Source organism: Achroia grisella, unplaced genomic scaffold, assembly GCF_030625045.1.
Source record: "Achroia grisella isolate CSIRO2021 unplaced genomic scaffold, CSIRO_AGI_Agris_v1 utg544, whole genome shotgun sequence".
NCBI lineage: Eukaryota > Metazoa > Arthropoda > Insecta > Lepidoptera > Pyralidae > Achroia > Achroia grisella.
This window is the reverse complement of record NW_026712929.1, coordinates 2,947,673-2,969,514: the sequence shown is the minus strand read 5'-3', so window position 1 is coordinate 2,969,514 and position 21,842 is coordinate 2,947,673. Positions and strand designations below refer to the sequence as shown.

The 21,842-nt window shown below is 33.1% G+C and overlaps 1 protein-coding gene across 6 annotated transcripts in view; it reads right to left on the bottom strand.

Moving 5' to 3' along the window:
• The window catches only part of LOC131847933 (homeotic protein antennapedia-like), a 205,887-nt gene that overhangs the window by 2,821 nt on the left and 181,224 nt on the right, over positions 1–21,842 (bottom strand). For 5 of the 6 annotated variants that reach the window (XM_059197656.1, XM_059197657.1, XM_059197658.1 and 2 more), the window contains one exon: positions 18,329–19,182. In XM_059197656.1, coding sequence (XP_059053639.1) covers positions 18,329–18,989 — 661 coding nt within the window. In that variant the 5' untranslated portion in view covers positions 18,990–19,182. Of the gene's footprint in view, positions 1–18,328; positions 19,183–19,265; positions 19,333–21,842 lie in introns of those variants that run through there. The other variant, XM_059197661.1, reaches the window with a different exon arrangement.

The following is a 21,842-nucleotide window of genomic DNA, read 5'->3' as shown; positions in this document are numbered from 1 at the left end:
TCAATTTGTTAATTGTTTTTGCTTGTTGGGTATTTCTCTCGGCTGTCGAGTCGGGAGTTGCAAAGTTTATTGAAAGCACAGCAAAAGTCGACAACGATAATATTCAGCCATGGTTTTCTGGTATGTTATTAATTCACTCGACCTCCGAAGAAAAGTAATATAACTTGTAAAATAAACTACCTAATCAACTACTGTGCTACGTAATTATCTTGATATTTCATAGTATATATATTGTGACAATTAACTAAGTATCTATCTCATAAATTAGAGTATCCTGTATATGTAAGTAAAATTATAATAACACATTGAAATATGTTCCATATTATATACTATACTTTTAATTTTGATGATAGATTAGATTATTCTTGGTATTCACACATGTAAAAATATTTACACACACGTACAAACAAGATTCCGTATGCAAAAGGGCACGAATTTATATATAGAGTTTACATGTGTGTTTTATGACGGTTATGATTGTGTGCGTCTGTCGGTAAGACGAAGTCCGTAGCTACCGAAGTCAATTAAAATAATTTAAGACGCCGCGGGCCTTTTTTCATTTTGTAATCATTATTCTTCGAAGAAGATGCGAAGCCTATTATACACGGTTTAGAAGATGGCCTGAACTGTAATTTATTAGAATTAAAAAAAGACCAATTTTAAGCTGAAGTCGCGTCGCTTATTACTAAGACTTGATGCCAGTATATTAATCGATCATTACAAGATTTTCGCTCAGACAAATGCACAATGCAAATCTTTGTAAATGATGATCATTTGAATTAGTGGATCTACATGACAGTTATTTAATAATTAAATTGAAACTGATAAAATATTGTGAATGTTTTGTACAAATTGCTTCTTTAAATTTGAAAATAAATAGCTAAGTTTTTTTTACTAATAGAGAAGACAAATAATTTGTTATTATGTATACTTCATCTGTATTAATAAACAAATGAATGAAAAATGTATAAATCGATCACACAGCGCCATATATTTTTAGACAAGCATAACTTGCACTATAATTAACAGACAAATATGTTTCCTTTATTATTATTGTTTATTTAATATAAGCAAATATACGAATACAAATGTATTTTTTTTATGGATGATAATGGAATGGTTCACCCGCCTGCGCGAACGTTTTGTATTATGAGGCGATTGAAGCGGTGACCTCTATTGTAAACCTCAATATCATTATGGCATCACTAATCATTAGAATTGACAATTGGGACTAAAAATAATGACAATAATGTATAATTAAACTCTGAACTTGTCTTGATATTTATAGATCGTAAAATTAATTCATCACGAGATTTAAATTTACTGCTTTAAATATAACTATGATCTTTTCTGAGGTCATGGGATTGACTATTCTATTATTATATGTAAAATAAAAAAAGGCTATTTCATGTTTTATTAACCATAAAACACAAAAGCGACTAAAACACACGATACAGTAATTTTTGTAAAAATAATGACAGATTTAAAACACCGAATCAAAATATCACAAGAACTAAGTTGTACAAAAAACAAAGTCATATTAAAAGACTAGTAAATAATGCAAACAGAAATGAAACTTTCGCAAGTAACAATACCAAAGTTACTTGATTATTTTCAACTGAATCACGCAAAACGACTTGCTATACAAGATAAACACGCGAACTTCGTAGAATCGGAACACGAAGGGGATTACATTGCAAATAATCCTGTACAACCCACTGATTCCATTTCCAAGAAAACAATGTTTATTGTAAAAAATGAAGTGACGACAAGTGGAGTATTTTGTAAATGTCATTTACACACATGATGTATCATTAACCACTTAAAATGTATAATGATGTTGATAAATCATAAAAAGAAAAAATCATTCATGATACGATAAAAGCACTAATCTAGTTTATAAATTGAGCAACGGTTACTAAATCCGATATTAATGGATGGCAAATATCTCAATTCATCAATTGCAAATATTATTTATCAATACATTTATTCTGATTATCTTAAAGTTTAAAATATTCATGATCATAAAAAATAGACTTTGTAATACCAAAGGTATTTAATAAGCATTAGATACCAGTACAAACACAGTACTAGAATTTGAATGGTATTTCCGTATTCGACTGTAAGACTAGTACAGCGGCTGCAACAGATTCAAAATTATCGCCCACTTGTTGCACGGGAAATTGATAACAACCTCATCGTCCACTCGCTTTTGGGACGCATTCAAGAATTCCATTATTCTATGAGGATTGCAAGTGTATCTAGCAATACCTTGTAAATATATTCTCTCCATATATTTAGATGTTATAGATTTTTTTTTAATTATACAAAACAGAAACATCCTATTGTTCAGTGTTACTTTGTACAAAGTCATATGTGTAGGTGCCTCTGTCTTATTCATTTATGCTGTCAAACCTAGCATGCTTTGTAGGCTATTAAAGTTGAGATCGAATAGTGAAATTAGGTGGTACTGAATCTTGTTATCCAAGTCCTCATCAATGGCAACGCATGAATAATTTTATGTTGATCATGATGTTCTTCATGTCTTCGATTACCGGTTTCATCAGAAGAAAATTCCCCACTAGTTAGCCATTTCAATATTGTAAATTTTAAAAATAGGGAAGTATTTATTAGTAACGGGAATAGTGGTTCATTGTTGGCAATGTACCATGCTATGTTGACACCACGCAGTCTACCTGGAAACCTATCCTGGAAACCATCATAGTTATTGCCTGGTGAATTCATCATGATTAGTGAATGAGAGAGACCAGACTGTATCTTCATGATCACCCTATCATCTTTCCCTGCCAGCATATACCGTTAACACAGACGGGTGCACCATTCCATTAACACCCATTAAAGAAAATAAAGTGAAAAGAAATTTGTATCCACTTATGAAAATGAAAGCTATTACTTATTATAATAACACCATGACATAGTACTAAGATTTGGTAGCTATTAAAGCTGTAATTTTAATAGTAAAGTTCCATCACATATATCTTATAAGAAGGCAAGAGTTCCAAAACAAAGTCACAGCGGCATCTCATGAAATCCCCTTCTATGCTATTACACTCGCGTATAGTTATATTAAGCAGCGGTTTCATCGCGCACTAGGATGCATAAAACATGATCCCGACGTCAGATTTAAACCATATGTAATAAGAGTATTTAAGTGGACAACACTGGAAGGCGGGCAGCACGCTCGTTTATGTTATACGTGGAATAAAGAAGTTTATTAATTTCAAGCAACTAATTCAAAATGGTCTGTACAATTTAATTAATTAAGCATGGTGCCAATATTTGCTATTTTTTAATCCACTTTAGTAAATGGAGATCTTAAATATAATTTACGCACATTTTTTAGTGTTAAAAATATACCTACTGTAGAATTGAGGATAGAGAATGAAGGACTCCAATGAGTCGATTTGAAAATGAAGTTGCATTTTCACCACAATTGTTAACACTAGTTTATTTTACTTAATTACTACGTATTCCTAGTATAGCATTACTTTATGTTACATAGTAGAAATATGACATTGTGTCATATATCATATTATTATTCAATTCAGATAATGGAAATTGTTGTAGTATATTAAGAAGACAAGATAGACTTTTGAAAAACGTCAGTGCCTTTAAAAAAAAGAAGTTTGACATAATATTTTATTACTGAAAAGGAACTAATAGTTACTAACAACTTAATTAACAAATCTAAGTATATCTGTAAAATGCATTCTAACCGCTCGTCTGCACCAACCCGACGAAATCGCAGCTTTAGCAACGGCGGGCGCAGCGCTGCATGTGTCGTTGGGGCACATAAATCATACCCGGCCGGGGGGACTTACAAAATCGGGGTCCCGGCTTACTTTCACGACACGACACTAGTGCGGACAAGCACGCGTAATGTGCAACTTGTAACGTACTTACAAGGGTGACCAATTCTTATAAAACCAAATTCTATACTTCCATATTAGGTACTGACCGTTAGCTGACCTATAAAAAATATGTTATTATATTTTATCGAAATAAGAACAAGAAACCAGGGCAACCTTTATCATCGTATCGGAATATTCATTACATTCTTACCTATTGTCAATGTTTGTATATTTACTACTTTCCATCATTTTGTATAAGTACCTACTATTAAAACACATATTTATATTGAAAATAACGTTATAAATACGCTACTATTATGTTTATGGGCTATTATATATGTGTGTACTTTAATTATACATTCTAATAAGTGCGGACTATATATACACTAGAGAAATCCTGTTAGAAGGAGTGAAATTATAGGGTACATAGGTACGACACAGTAGTTCTCAGGAATGATAATTTTTGACTGGTACTCATCACAACAAATAGATTATGAAATACTTACCACGGTGTTAATGTCATAATGCATTTTATGATTTCCATGGTATTTATCTATGTATTTAGTCGACGGTTAGCACTTACCATTATGTGTAACATTAGCTGATTTGCCACTTAGGCCACAGATAACATAAAAAAATAATAAATGCAATTTAGATTTACAGTTAATATTTCAAATACAAGAAGTGCGGTTCTAATCTGGACAAGAGTAAAGGTCGAGTTACATTTATCTGGATAAAGTGCGTGCTAAAATATTGAGTGAGCTCCGCGCGACCATCTCGGATCGCATTTGTACTGATTACACACAAGATAGCATTGTATAAGTTGTTGGTTTGTGCTTGAAATCGTATCTATGCATACGATATTGATTGTTGATCTTTTCGAAGCTGTTATTATGTTCATTTTGCTTTTCGGTGGACGCGATATTTTATACTCGATTATACGATAATCGATAAGCTTGGCTTTAATTCTTGAAAAACCATCAATACGAAATACACAATGTTTACCTACATAAGAAATCTTAATATGAAAAATCAAATCATAAGTATCTGTTTCTGCTCCTGTGCGATAAAGTAGAGAGTATATAATATTTTTATATAGATACATAATACTTTTTAATAAAACTAGTCCTACATATAATATATTACATTATTATCATCGACATTCTAATATTATATATGCGAAAGTGTGTCTGTCTATCGGACTATTACCTTTCACGACGAGGATAGATTGTATCACAGGTCGAACATAGTCTAATTTATAATTATCTAGAAAAATAGACAATAGGTAGTATACAAATATTAATACGACTTTATAAAACGTCCGATAGTCGCGAGTTCGATTCCACGCACGGCACAAACATTTGTATTCATGATACGACTTTATCATATATATTGTGTATCTACATGTTAAATTATTATTATTATATATATTGTTTATCTACATGTTAAATCTTCGATGTTCCACAATCGCAAAAACTGCAACACCAAATTTAAACACTACCAAATATGTATGCTATGGTAAAGTTAAAAGTAATAACATGTATTGGCGCGCCTAAATACCGAATTCATCAAGGGATGACAAGTGAAAAGAGCTTTTAATTTAATTCGTTGCGGTCTCGCGTCAGAGGTAGGTACGCAAAAAAACCAGCAACAGCTTGAAGCGATATCGACAATCCATAATTCATGTCCTACAATTTCATACATTTCAATATGGATACTCGTCATATTTTTACGCGTACACACCAATTGATTTATTGCCTTGTATCTTCCTCGTTCGAGTCCCGAATTCGATGACATGTCCGTGTATTTATGACCTTTTGAAATGCGATGGCACTCGTTGTATTGCAACATCGTACATGATATCAAACGGGTATTCAGATTAATGCAATTTCTCTTAAACGCTTACACGTCGTAAATAAAATTGCCAGTTTCCGAGCGTTGTCTTGTAATCGGAGGTAGATCTTAGTAATGAGTTTAATTGATATAACATTTAACTACTCACAAAATGTTGATTGCCTTAATCACGCACAGAAAATTGCGTTGGTTTGTACAAAATCTAATATTGTCATTACATTGATAATTTGTTTTTTTAGTTGAAATGACAAACAAGCGTCGCACCTCATGCTTATACACATGGACATTACGTTATCATGTGATTCCCGTGATATCACTTCCGGTCATTCCGGAGAATTGTTTTTCCGGAACTTTCAACTAAAACACAGTTTACAAAGCAAGCTGCTTGGGTGCTGAAATAGTCAATAGATTGAGGAATCCATTCATTTCTAATTATAAAAATCTAATACTACATTACAAACATTAATTACCCATTGAAGTATAGTATTGTTTATTACCAATTTCAATGAAGTTAAATATTTATCAAAAAATGTATCTACATTTTTACAATCGATAACAGAATTCCATTCAAAAGTAATATAGGGAAAGTCAGGGGTCTTACATCGTAATGGCGTCGAAGTGGCGGTAAAAATGTAGTCCTAATGACATGAAACACAATTTGTAGGTAAGGCATTGATAACATCATGGCCGAAACATGGATGACAAAACACGCAACACTATAATTATGGCTCATACATGATTAATGTCACAACACACACAACTACGTGCATAGTTTTTGTTAAAAATAATTGGATAGAAGTAGATAGTTTATTATTATTCTATTCAATTCGTAAAAGGTAAACAAACATATCCAGTAAGTACTCATAAGGCGAGTTGTTATATAGTCATATATTTACTTTCTTTTGACATAATTTTCTTACGGAATATATTTTATCATTAAATACTCAAAATACATTACTAAATATTATTTTAATAGAATAATATAAAAATGTCTTCCGACAGTAGAAATCTACCCATTTATTTGAATTGCTGATTAATACAAAACAAACTAAATACTACTATCTGAAATAAATCTAATGGAAGAAATTTGAGCAAAATTAGTTGATTTGTAACATGCGTGAAAATTATGAATTAAATATATTTATATTTAATAGTATGGTGTTTCAGGCGCCTACAGGGTACGGTAACGGTTTACCATCGGGTGGACCGTATGCCTTATTACCACCGTCGTAGTTTAAAACAATCATAGATGTTTTAAAAAGATGTATACCAATCAAAACCAAATGACACAGCTATCTAGTAGGCATGTACGCTTTAAGCTAAGTCTTTATTTTCTTGTAATTGAAGTGTTTTAATTATGTCTGTCTGACTTAATAAATATATTTTATAACAAAAAAGCTACTTAATACCTACATATACGGAAAATATAAATTTATATTTTATATAAAAAATTAAGGAAAGTGAATGAAACTATACGAAAAATGGATAAAAAAAAGCAAAATAACATGGCGAGCTTTCAAGCTCTGTTATTCATTAATCATTGGCGAGGTCTGGGTGGGCGTGTAGATATACAACTTACGTATATAGGTACTACCTACCACTTAATGATCGTATAGATTTGTATATGTAATAAAATAGTTTCAGAGCTTTGTGGGTCATTACGTCACTTCACAATATAAGATGCCTTAATAGTGATTGTAATGGTAGACCGATTTGTAATATTTTAAATTTCAACTGTCTCTAAATGTGGGAATAATATGAGAACAAATTATGAATTAATAATTTATTCTCATAATTTGTCTAAAATAAGGGCTAGGAGTTAGAATGGATTTCAAAATCTATCAAATGTAAAAAGAAATAGATTTTAGATACCGAAATACAAATATAAATTTAAAGTAAACGAAATATATGGTTTATTGTTTATGCAATAAAATACTTTTTTAAAAATAAATGAGAACAACGTCCAGCTATAATGGTATAAGAAACCTTTATTTTTACTTCCATAGTTACCACGGTCTATAGCTAAAAAATAATATACATCGAGAATATATGAAGGTAACAAAAGTAAATTCGAACACTTAATAAATATGAGCCCTTTGCAATGATGTCGAGAGAGCCTGATGGGCATTAAAGTTATTCACATAGGAATTATAACATTCAAATCTGGCCGGATCTCGGAAAGAATTTATATCGTGAATACAGGGCCATCAGTCAGCTTTGTGTTGACGCTGATTCCCGTCGTGTTTCGCATCCGAAATGGAATGTTATTCACCGAAAATTTCGCTTTGGTGTACGCTAAAAATTACGCGAACCCAACCCGGGATTGAACGAAATTCCGCCCGCAAAAAAGGTGTCAAATGAAATATTCAAATATATTTTAATATAATTCATGCGGCGGGCGTTTCATTTCTCTCCCCCGTAATGGAATGCTAAATTTTCGGGCGAACAAAAAATATATATTAATGCGCGTACCTAATAGCTTATACAAACTCGTTTGTTGGGTATTGTTGCGCACAATGGGTGCCATAACTCCGCGTCGCAGGCACGGACGGTGACGTCTTTGTTAGGCCGGCTAGCTTTGTTCCCAGCCCGACTCCGCCTGTCGACACTGCGTCCTACCCCGTCCTATTCGACCCGACATGCTGCTAAACAATTCTCTCTGTAAACTTACTGATGCCTATATATCTTGTTTATTGTCTCTCAATTCGCTAATCAATATGGATTGGAACTTAATGGTGCTGCCGATGATACCAGGAAGGTATATTGTCAGTATACAGAGTTACTCAGTTCTCCATCCTAATTCCACTTGTTAGGTATAAACAATAATAAAACATTTTCAAATCATGGAAAAGTGGAAAAGAATCGACCGTAGCTTTTAAAAAATTAAAATACACCCTCCCTTACATATAGACGGCTAATTACCAGTTTTGTTCGGCCCATTACTATAATTTGCAGCAGGAAAAGCACGAATGAATATTTGAGAAGGCGATAGAAACTGAGTAATTGCTTTGGATCACGAAGTGAAAAGTTATGAAAGGTGCCGGGGCGGGTGATTTTTCAACGCCAACCGTGAACGCGAAAATCTTAATGAAAAAGAAAATATTCAATCATGATGCGCCGATATTAGAAATTTTCATTTACATACAAGATTGTTATTGTTTATAAGAAAGATTCGAGAAAAAGTGAACGAAAATGAGTAGCAATCCGCAGGCGTCTAAAAATTCATTTCAACATAAGAAGTAGAGCGCGGAACGCATTAGGGCTTCAAGATGAGCTTCGCCGCGGGACAGCGTGCCCCAGGGGGCTCCCCTGCCTCCAAAAGCCGGGAGGGGGCGGTCTCCGCTCCAGAGAATATTTGACACGGGTCTGGCAGATAGACAGGCCGGTCATGTGTGATCCCCGCGCAGGAAACGGGGGATTTTTTCCGCTTCTCTATCGACGTGGCTACTCCCTACACGCATAAGTAGATATAAAGATATATTTATGATTTATGTGCCACCGTCAGCCTCGCACATGTGCACGCATCGTGCAATGCGATGCTTTTTGTATACGACAAATGATATGAGAGGGTTTTAATATCGTGTTAATGAGTTTCGAATGATGATAAAATTTTGTTTTTAAGTATTTACAGTATCTATTTATGGCATAATTATATATGTGAAAAGCAATGACTACCTTAAACAAATATTTTAAAACCACCATAGTTCGATCCTTCAGATTACTTATCAAAATTTTGTAACACGCGCATCCATTTCAATTTCGAATGGGTGTAATATGAAAATGGAATTTTAATACCACCTAATAAGTTCGGCTCCATCGGCTTAGCGCTGGTCAAAGTTTGATTGGCGTTCTATCCGGACGTTTAATTAATGTGGGGCAAGCTAACCTAATCTCGAGTAAAAGCGAGACAGGTGAAACAAGTTAGACAAAGATAGATGATATCTGAGAATGTTGCCAGTTGATTGGAAGCAAGTTACTTTTCGAATAAAAGTACTTACTTTGGGAGAAATTGTAAGTGTAAAGTTAGAGAAACTTGTCTTGGAAAAGTAACTCATTGGACGTATAAACTATAGAGGTACTAAGAGATAGGTTTAGGTACTGATATATGTATACCTAAATTAGGTAGAAGATGAACTTACAGATAATCGCATAATACTTAACATATCAAGTTTCTCAATAGCTCTATTCTATAATAATTAAAGTGTTATAGTATATTAATACATATTGTATATTTGATTGATTCTACTTAATTAGGCACTTGCAAGTCAAGTGTTAGACCTACTTCTATGCTTATGTTACCTCACGTAGAAACGTATTAAAATAGTGACTACAGTATGAAGCAGTGCCATATACTAGTGGTTCAGGATTGTACTTAAAAATGTAATTCATATTGATGCATATTTATACTTAGCACAGGACGACAGTTATTTTGAAATGACAACAACGACGATTCTAAGTATAGTATGCAACGGTACGAATTGCGTTAAATGCCATAAATTTTATAAGTATGTCCAATAATCGAGTAATTCCAAATTAACAAATTTAAAAGAAGCTCTCTTGGTGTAAATTTAAAAGAAAATTTAATTTAAACAAAACTAAAAACTAACATGTTCAATAAAAAATATTACATAAAAAAATAAGGACGTAATTTCCTATATTAAAGGTAAATCAAAAATATCGGGTAACCCCATAAACCACACTCAAAACATTCATGTATTAGACAGATGTGTGAGTGGCATACTATCCATGCAGAGATCGGCATGGATGTGTGTGAACTCAGCCCCAGACACATATTAATGGGATTGGTGTGTTTCGTTGTGGGTGTATGTAATTATAAGATGGTAATGGTTTTTTAATAAGCTCCCAACTTTTTGTACCTCTACGTTTTTTACCCAACAATCTGTTTCGGCATTTCTGACAGGAACTATCTTATATAGGCATCTATTTTTTGTGGGAAAATGAGATAAGTCTGATACTTTTCGGAAATTTAATTAGACAAAGACGATTAAATTCACATATCTCTTTATAGTAGAATTTGTTTATTAGATACCACAAAAATTGTATTACTTCCTTAGCAGATTGCAAATAATGATATGATATCTATCTATATATGTACCTGTTTACGGTGATATTTAATTATTCTATTTATTATATTCATACCAAGAATCCATATATATTAAACAACAAGTAATAACAAGAATATAATTTATTAATAAAATTTGGAGAGAATATATTGAGTATGAAGAATAAATTAAGTAGCTTAGTATATTTTCACGCCATCTGTCGGTTAAGCGTACAACTCTCTAAATAGAAAAGTATAAACAATTTAGAACCTTAATGTCCTCCACATGACATTTATACGTTATAATTATTTATTTATTTATTAGAAATCTACAATATATAAAAATATGTATTTGAATAGAAATAAGCAATTAGTGTAGTACAATTAAATACATACTCCTTATAAAATGATTTACATATCAATACGACTATTAACAAAATTCCTCATTCAAGATTGTATGGCACATTCTTAATACTAATATTCAGCCCAGATTTGATTTAACCATGAAAAATGTTAATAGATAATAAGAAAGATATATTTAAAAACTGTTATTATGCAAGAAAGTTCAAAATTTCTATATCATAGAAGTTTTACTTTAAATTACATCAAATAAAGTCTAAAAGATTTCTTTCCTTATTGTTTCAGATATCAGGAGAAACAAAATGATGTCGGAACAAAGTTTAAAAATAATATGAATCGTGAAAAACGGCCATATGTCAACGTCGCCGTACTACAGAGGTTCAACGGAAGTAAACCCACCACTGAATTAGAAATATATTTTTATACGTCACAACACCCCTCGGTTAGAAAAAAATCTATGCAAATAATAGCACGTGTAAATACAGAGGGAAGGAAAGCGTTTTTTTAATGAAACAATAATATCAGGGACGTAATTTTTAGTTACAGACAGAAATGCTTTTAGTATATGAGATAAAAGAAAATTATAATTTTCTTTTACTAAAAAACATGTTACTCAATTAATATTAGGCAAAATGTAATCTGTTAATATTTGAAGAATTTCGTATTGTTATTTATAGAAATAAGCAAGCAAGTGATTCTTTTGTAGAATAATTGCTATTAGAAATTACAAAACATCTAATGATGTACGTAACTTAGATTAATAATTATAACTAATAATCATAAACATGATTGATGTACTGCTTGCACTCATTTAGATGACATTAATGGATATTAGATAGAAAAAATGTCTCTGTTTGATGAAGGAGGACACCTTGAAGGTTGCCCAGCTATAAAAGAAAAAAAGAAAATCAACGTACTAAAATGGATCACCACCCCAATCTAGAGATGCATTTATCGTCTTTGTGCGGTGCGACAATCCACAATCGATCAACTTGTGAACGAGTTCCGACAATAGAACTTATCGACTGTATTAGAGTGGAAATCACTAGGTTTTATCGGGAAAGGTGAAAAAATCGACTAATACATCGCTGTACGGAAGCATTCATTCTTGTGACGCGCCTGTGTGCGTGTCTATTTATTGTAAGTACAGTGATAAAACATAATATTGAATATTTGTACCCCACTTTACACATATCTAACTACTCAAGGTAATGGGACTGAAAAACCATGAATATAATATGAAATCAAATATTTGATTAAAATAAACATCCATATATAAATCTTGTTCAAATATTCAGAAGTTTAATTAAAAAAATCTATTTAAATCATTAGATTTTTATTTGTGTGAGACTTACATTTGTACCTATATCTATCCCATTTTCTAAATAATAGAACATGTTTAATCTTATAGAAAGATAAATATGTATAGTCCAATACTAAATTTCATTCTATACCCGGCTTATAATATGATTAGGTACTCGTAGAGTAGTGTTGAAATAAGCGGCAATCAATCAAAATAGCAACAAGTGTTTTTCTCAATATGTATATAAATAAATATAATATAATAATATTTATATTGTTAAAAAAAATACAAAAATCCACTCTACAGATCTCCACTTTTACTTATATGAAATTTATTTGAAAAGAAGCAGCAGGTACATTCGGACTCGGAAAACCAACGCATTCATTTGCAATTGTATTATACCACGTTAATACATAGCGATTTCAGCTTTCAGTGGCAGCAAAGAGAATCAGAAGCAGGAGAACAAAACAAATACTCGTATTCAATCATCGGGCCTTCACAAAGGCCTTGGGGCTGATATCTGAACAATGAAATGTAACAAGTCGTCTATCCGGCATTGTACGAGAGGGCGCGCGCCCCGAGGACCGGGGTAGGGGGAGGATTTCCATTATATTTCCATTTCCACCTCGATTGTCGACTTATCGCGGCCTACCTCTTAGACTAGGTAAGTCTATCTTTCTATGTCGTTAGTCAGCTATGCGTCAAATTGTCCCGAAATAAAGGTTTTGTGCGAATTATTGCTAAATCTAGCCAGTAAAATTACATGGAATACATCAATTGAATACCTATACAATCGTTATAATCCGCCTAAAATCTACAATTGTGTATGTAATAAAGATATTTTCAATATTAAGAACTAGGTCAGAAGATGGTAGATAATATTATTAAAATAGTTAAATCTCTAAGCAAGTATATTAATTGTCGGATAGACTATTTTTTTGCCCACATATTAAAAGATCAAATTAAAAGCATCAGAAATCTTTGGATTCTACATAATTGCGTAATAATGTTTCTTCTATATTACAGTTTTGTGTAACGATACTTGCTTGGACTGAGATACTATTTATTAATTATAAAATCAATTAATAAGTTATTATATTTCAGCTTACGTAAAACCAATACTAGAGTTTCCAGTAATGATTTACGGAACAGAAACACGATAGTATAATTTTGGCATTTAAGGAAATTCCAAGTGAGTTAAAGAGGACCATGGAGAAATCCATGCATGGAATTTCACTGCATGATAGATTCAGTAATAAGGACAACCAGAGAAGATTTGATAAATAATTAATCAAAATAGGAAACATATCCCAAACCTTTTGCAAGATGATCTGCGGCCAATATCCAATAAGGAGAGTCTCAAGTCACTTTACTCAGAGACCTATGTTCAGCTCTACAGACAATCAGCGAAATAAAAATAATGACGTTGTTTTGCAGTCTGAAGTAAAATTTATATTCTATACAATATCGACCATAAGAGGCATAATAGTTTCTCTGTGATGTAATATAATAGAGCACATGTTGTATTTATATAAAATTTGAGAATCATAAATTATTTGATTTGTGTTTGTTGATATTTAAAGTTACAGTAAGTTTAAGTAGACAAAATTGTAGTATTTTAGAGCATTATAGTAGACCAAATTATAAGTAGAAACAATAAATAGATCTAATGAGTAACATTAGGGACTGTTATGTAGTGACTAAGTAAATGCGGCTGTATCGCTGCAATTAATAGATACTCCGGCTACGAGGGTAGTATCTCTGATACTTTAATAGATATTATCTCTATGCATCGCCTAGTTTTGTTTATTAGTTTTGGTGGTTTTTACTATTAACGGTCAGGTGGGCTGACAGTCTGTTAGCCACTCCCAATTGAAAAAAAAAATTAAACAGTAGGTATATTTTTTAACTGTTAACTGTTACATTAAAGACTTAATATTTACACACTAATATAAAAACATTGTAAGTTCATTTGTATAAGTTAATTCTTGCGATAAACGGATTAGTGAGTGATTACTTACATGTAGGATACAGTTTCACAATGATTAATGATTCGACTGTTCGAACTTAGCGTTCTATTTTCAAACAAACATCAGCCAACTGTGCTCCCATTGGTCGGTCGGGTTTTTTCAAAATGGCAGCCAAATTTTGTCTATAATTAATGATGGTGCCTCTCAAGTAGATAACATGAGATTTTCAAGAGTTTAAGTACGAGTATTTGCTACTGAAAATCTTAAGTGGGCTGTATTTTTCATTAACTAACTAGGTGGTATTTAGTTTTTGTGGCAACTTTTTATTTGAACTCAACTCAAAAGCTTTTGCCGTTTTAAAGTTAACTAAATATACCTAAAATAATAATAATGATTTTTCAATTTTAAATATTTTGATTTTCTCTAGTTTATAATTAAAAGAGTTTTTCTTTTGACCTTAGAATCTTCGTAAGTTTTTTTCTTTAACAATGAATAATTTTTTCGGAGTTATTTAATCTACAAATGACATAAATTTACAGTTTTTTTTATTTCGAAGCTAATGCTAAGTGAATGATAATAGAAGACTGCGATTATAAGATGTAATTTACAGCCGAATTTATAATAATATGACTAATAATATTGAATAAAAAAATAACATCGACTGAACTCCGCAGAAGACATTGCGAAAAAGTCAGATCAATTGCTACATCCTTAAACTAGTAGACCTTGCAATGAATCTAAAAGTGACCTACCGAAATCATAAATATATGTCACAAGATAGTGCTGTAGGACAAATAAGAACCGAAAAGTTTGACAAATCATTGAGATATCTGGGTGATAATTTACTTCGAGTTCTTTTTCCCTTATGCCAATTAATATGTATTTAATTTCATTAATATGATGTTATCACCTTGTATTTTTACCACATAGAGAAAAACATATGTAATAATGAAAACACCGAATAACTTGCATGCATTAAAAATATTTTTCACAGACACACAATTTATGAAACTGGTAGATTATGCCCGTCAACATTGAAACCAATCTGTCAGTATAATCTACTTGTCTATTATCACGCCACATCCCTTACATGGTAGGCAAAGAGATTAGACTGCCATTGGTTTTGTCCTTATACACAATTCTTGCCTCGTTAACATCCATAACTCGTATCATGTAAGCCGGATTCAAAGACTGACTGACTGACTGACGGTAGAAGATACGGTCAATATAAATGTGATAGTTTGGCATGGATCTTTCCCGGTATTTGTATCATATATATAACATCTGTGAAATCATTAATGAAATCAAAGCGATCGTAATATAGTCTCATGAATACATATGGTATTAGTATATACGAAATTGGTCGCATTTATATTATAATATCTACTAAGCTAAAGGTAGTTCATATAAACCAAATTCGTTCTTCATTACTCCCAAAACATAAATCATTCGAATCCAACTATACGCCGTATCGAAGTTCCGAATTAATTAACAGTTTCGGCCAACTCTAGCGTCTGGCCGGTCTGAGAGCTAAGTCAAAATTGGCACATCTTATCTGGCATCGGGCCGGCATCGGTAGATAAGGGTTATGACATGGGTTCATCGAGTCGCCAACTTATACGTAGTTGGACGTAGATTGGTTGAGCGACCTACGCGAATGCTGTACTGGTGGCATAAAACATATTCTAGCATAAGGAAATAAATAATTACTAGAAATATATAATAAATAAATTTAATTAATAAAACGCAAAATAAAATAATACTCTAATGACGACATCAGTCATAAATTTTCATCGAAGGTAAGGTGTAATTGTAAAATTATATTTTAACACTGAACTCTGAATCGAAATAGAATTACACCAAGAATCATATATCCAAAGAATTTTGAATATTATGAAGGTTCTTATCACATTAATAATTATTTTAGTATAGATCTAGCTTGTTTATGTTCCATACTGGCAATTAATGTTCTTTTATACTACTTTAAATATGAAATACGTTTACAGATCAACAGATAAAAAGCGGAATCTTTATTATTTTTGACTAAACTTCGTTGTCTACTGACATTGTACAATGTACATAAGCAAATTTAAATCTTTAGTACTTATATAGCCGTACCATACCCGTAAATTTATAACTAACAACCAGATAAATTCATATTTATATTGTATAGTATTATAAAATATATAATAAGATTACTAATGGTCAAAGGACCAGCAAATAAAGCTAAAGAGCTTTATTTGCTGTCTCTACCAATTTCCATGTCAGTAGAGTTTCCGTTATCTGTGACAGTAGTTAATGAATAAATGCCCTCATCTATCTCGGCGTTTGAGAATTCAATTTCATTCCTTTGAATTAAAGATACCGGCTTGGATATGAAATATTTAAGTCCATTTATACAACCACTGATTATTTCATATTTATAAACATGATGTAGAGTCATTAATTGTTTAAGTGCCTTTAAAACTGAATAGATAAATGTATACTACCTACTAAGAAACTGCTGCCAAATTTTCAAAATATAAGACCAATATTTAAAGTGGATCAGTTGCTAAAAATCATCGTAATCACTATATGTTACGCCAAATTATCGCGTATCATATGCAGATATGTACTATATATATAAAAAATATAGGGAATTAATATAAATAATATTTATTTTATAAAGCGAACTATTATATTTTATAAAGTTGAATGATGATATACTGACGGGTGACTATTATCACCTCATTTGAGAAACTATTATCCGATTAAGATAACGTACGTAGTACGTAGCAGCTACGTTGTCACGTTGGATAAATAATATATCTTTATAACTCACCATTGAATTTGTGTTTTAATATATTTCTATATATTTAATCACTATAAACACTAACTTTACTACTTTTAAACTTCAGTTTCGATTAACACATTAATATTCATTTAAACATTCAATTAATAAAAACATTGTTGATTGATAAAATTATTTATATTACAATGAGAAGAAAAAGAAAGTCGCGTTGTGAAGAATATTACAAATCAAGTCACCGAACAAACTACGAGCTTCGCAAACTCGCGCGCAAAACTAAAGTGCAAGTTTGAAATTCCTAAAACTTGAATGATCTCAATTACAATAGAATCCTTAAATCAGGCAGCTCGGCCATAAATTAATTCTCAGACAAATTCAAAAACAGTAGGAGACGGTAGCACAACTTGTGCCGGCTTTGTTCCCATCGGTGTCAGCAAAACAGAAGGTGAGCGCTTTGTGTTAGAAGTTGTAAATTTTATGAAAAGTGAAATTCCTTTTGAATGCCTGTTCGACCCATAAATAATCCTGGAACAGAAGGAAGGGTATTGTTTCTGGCACTTATTGTTTCATCAATGCGTACGTGAAGCGAAAGTGTTTTTGCTATATCCCAGTACGTTTTTGCAACCAGTACTTTTGTTACATTGTGCAAAATTAATTGTATGACGACACCTGAGTTTGGTGTCGCATTGAGCAGCTGTCTATTTATCTCCTGATATTAGAAGCAATTTCTCTTAAGTATTAAATATTTATTATAATTTTAAATATATTAGACGATGGTCAATATTTTCTACTTGTTGTGAAAATATTATTAGTTTTATATTAAATTATTTGCAACTGAAAGGATTGCAAAGGAGAAATCAACATTCCGCTATAAATGAAAAGAACATCAATTAAAATGTAAAAATTTATACACCAAAAAACGGCAACGAACCGACCTAATGTTAAATAAAGTTCTTGAATCGATTATTAGGAATGTCTACGGTAGGCAAATTCGCACCAATACATAAGCGAGTTTATAATATTTTTCAGTGAAATGGTAATTGTATTTTTTTCTTAAACAGTAACGTTTTAAATTATTTTATAAATAAGAATAAAAATAAAAAAGAAATGTTAGCTTACCGAATTGACTTCGCATCCAGGGGTATAACGGACTGGGCAACGACGCATTCGTGTTCGGCGGGGGCTGTTGCGGAGGGGGTTGTTGTGCATGCATCGACTGCTGGTGCATCGGTGGCATCTGCGTCTGATGCTGCATGTCATCCACAGGGTACATGAGGTGCTGTTGGTGTGGAGGTACCCCGTGTTGCACCATGTGCTGTTGGGGGTGCATATGATGTGGCATTTGTTGCGCCTGCTCTAAAGGTGGACTACCCGGCACTCCGCCCGCAGTCGCCGCCGCCGCCTGTAGTTTACACGACGTGTAGACCGCCGGCGCTGGTGGTTGGTGTCCATTCGGTCCATATCCGTCTGATTTTGGGCCCATGTGGCCCATTTGCGTTGGGCTATCTGGTCGATATCCATTCTGTTCCATCTGCTGGTAATATCCCAACCGGTCATACGGTGGAAACCTAGGGTAGGGCATTCCCGGCGCTGGTTGCGCGGGGTAATGGTGCTGCGCCGGCCTCATCTGCTGTTCGCAGCCCTCTAAATCGTGCCCTTGTTGCGGCACCGCGCCATAATGCGCGTGCGCCTGCTGATGCTCATGACCGCCACCGTTCCTCATATCCGGCATGTACGCAGAAGAGAAATATGTCATGCTGTCGCAGTTGTTAGCGCTCATCGCGGGCCCACAGCCCGCGCGGCTCGCGTCCGTATCTTCCGTTGCAGATTCTCGGCCACAAGGGCCGACACTTACACCGTTATGTCACTACACAAACACTTCGGATTCCATTCACTAAACGGCAGCAATCGATGTCACCAGGGGTTCACGATGTGCCAACGGACGGTGTCTCCTCATCGGTTCCTCGACGTATCTGAAAAGAGAGTTTGTTGCACTTAGTTGATCTATAATTAAATTATTTTTCAATAGTCAGGTATTGAGAGGTAACGAACTAACGATCGGGCGAATGTTTGTTTTGGCGGAGCTCTATACAGTTGCGCCAGCATCATTACGCGCGGCTGCCGACCTGACGGTCGACACAGACTGACACGTGTCCTAAAGCTGGGACACACACGTAGATAAAACCTCATATGTTCCAAGTAAAACGCCTATTAGCGACAACCTGTCTGTGATATGGGCCCCCGTTCACCGCAGATAACTAAGCGGCACATTCTTAAACGCGTATTCAAGATCCATCTTTGTCTGACTGAAGGAAGCAGGTCCTCAAAAATGAGACAGCGAGATGAAATAGTGTCACGTTTTGTTTCGACATGTGGCTGACCCGCCGTCATACCCTCGCCGTTTCCCAGCAGTTGATGGAGCATGAGTGACAACCGCGCCGCTACCCGACGACATAACTTTGTGCGGACGTTAATTTGTGTATGTAGAAAGACAAGCGCTAGAGATACCGCCGTCTTATCATAAAATCTCGTTCTACAGCTTATAAAGTCGACAATTTATAGCGTACTTAATATGACAGCTGCTAGAATTCATAATATAACGTAACACGGTGAAAAAATTCAATTAAACAACTCAAAAAATCACATTTAGACTGTATCAGATTACTCCGTAATGTTATCGCGAGACTTCCGTATTTAGTTCATAATGATATATTATGTCTTCGTATGTCAAAAAGATTATTATTATATTCCAATATATAAATATCTATGTTATCTAGTAGGTAGATCATACTTATCAATAATAAAAAGGACTAGTGTTTCGACTAAATTAATATCGTAAACCCGAAACCTTGTTGCAAAGTCACATCGAGATATTTTCGATATGCTTTGTTAAACAAATGCTAAAGTAAAAAAATCTCCACTGCTATGTACTGACTATGTCACCCGCCCCTCGAGGCAGGCCCAAGTTATTTAAAACCCAAAAGCTCAAGCTTCATTAGCGACAGTTAATGATGGCGGCGACTCTCGGCGTATTCACAGATGCTACTGTTTTACTGTTCGCCATGTATATGAAGGTACCTACTACATCACTGTGGGAAAACATTTCTGTAATCCTGTTGTAATGTTATTACATTACTAACCGGTTTAATGATTCACTGTTGTTGATTATTCAGTTTTCTAGCGAAGCATAAAAAAATAATGGCATGTCCATAACTGAATAGGGAAGTCTTGGAGGAACTACAGTGCCCATGGAATATTACTATTTAGTTTTTATATTTTATGTCTCACTCATTTCTAAGAGATTTTATCATAAAGCACTAATATCATGCTGACTATGCAGCTTATATTAGATACAAAATTTTAGAATGAATCTATGGTTTTCTATGTCTTACAACGATATATTTTGTGCAAAAAAATATTTATTATTACTCATATGTTGTTACAATGCTTACTGGTCAAACATAAATTTTACCCTTATATTTATGGTCTCACAAAACCAAAGCATTGAGGAGTTACAATACCAACAGTTGTAATTAATTCCCCAACGAGCGATGTAGGTATCTACCTACAATTGAAAGGCATGCCTACTCTGAAAATTTGCATGTTGAGGGATGGACAATTTAAATTTACGATTGCGACGCCCCCGCGCGGGCGACCCTCGCATTTTTTTAATTTTCAATTTTCACTTGCATTCCGACTACTATAGATTTTCTGATAGGTATGTATACAAGACATGCTGATTTATTGCATTTCACCATTCCCCCATTATCTCTTTTAGTTAATATGTATTAGGTATCTATGTGTTTGTTTATTATTAGTATTTTATTCAATATAGATTAGAAAACGAGATATAATAATGTTACTAATTTTTTATAGCTGAAATTTTTATAAATTGTATTTAGTATAATATATTTGGGTTAGTCCGTTACATAGAAAAAAATACCTCTTAATATCATTTGTTTAAAAAATATAAGTAAAATAAAAAATAAAGCTAATATTTTAAAATTTTTGTTCGCTGGTACTGTACTATCATTATTAGGGTACCTACAAGCCGTGTTTTGAATCTGGTACAGGTTATTTACCCAGTACAAAAAATCCAGTTTATTACAGTCTCATAGCTAAATAGGTACAACAGAATCCTTTACACTTTGTCATTATTTTTTATTCCACTGAAAATAGCAAAGAACTTATGCAAAGAAGAAGCACTATTCATGAAATGTGTCATATAAAACGGTTCTTGTTATTTCTTTAGAGTATACAGAGGATTTGGAAATTAATTATGTCTAAATTAGAATTAGTTTTAATCCAAATTAGAACATTCTCAAAAATCATAAATGTGTGTTGCCCTTCCTAAGAGCTAAGTTGTATTTTAAGGTTCTCTTAATATCATTACCTTTTCTGCTTTATGAACTGTTTCGATTAAAGATCTTACAAAGGAAGCTGCTTGGCTGCAGAAATATGTGAAACTATGATGGGTACCTCAGTAGGTATCACCTATTTCTGTAGTCGACTTTCTACAAACTACTTCTGTACACGTCACTGTCATATTGCTGTACATGCTGCCACCAAAATAGTGACAAATATTATTTATATTATAGTTCATATATTATCTCATAGTTAAAATTTTAATCTG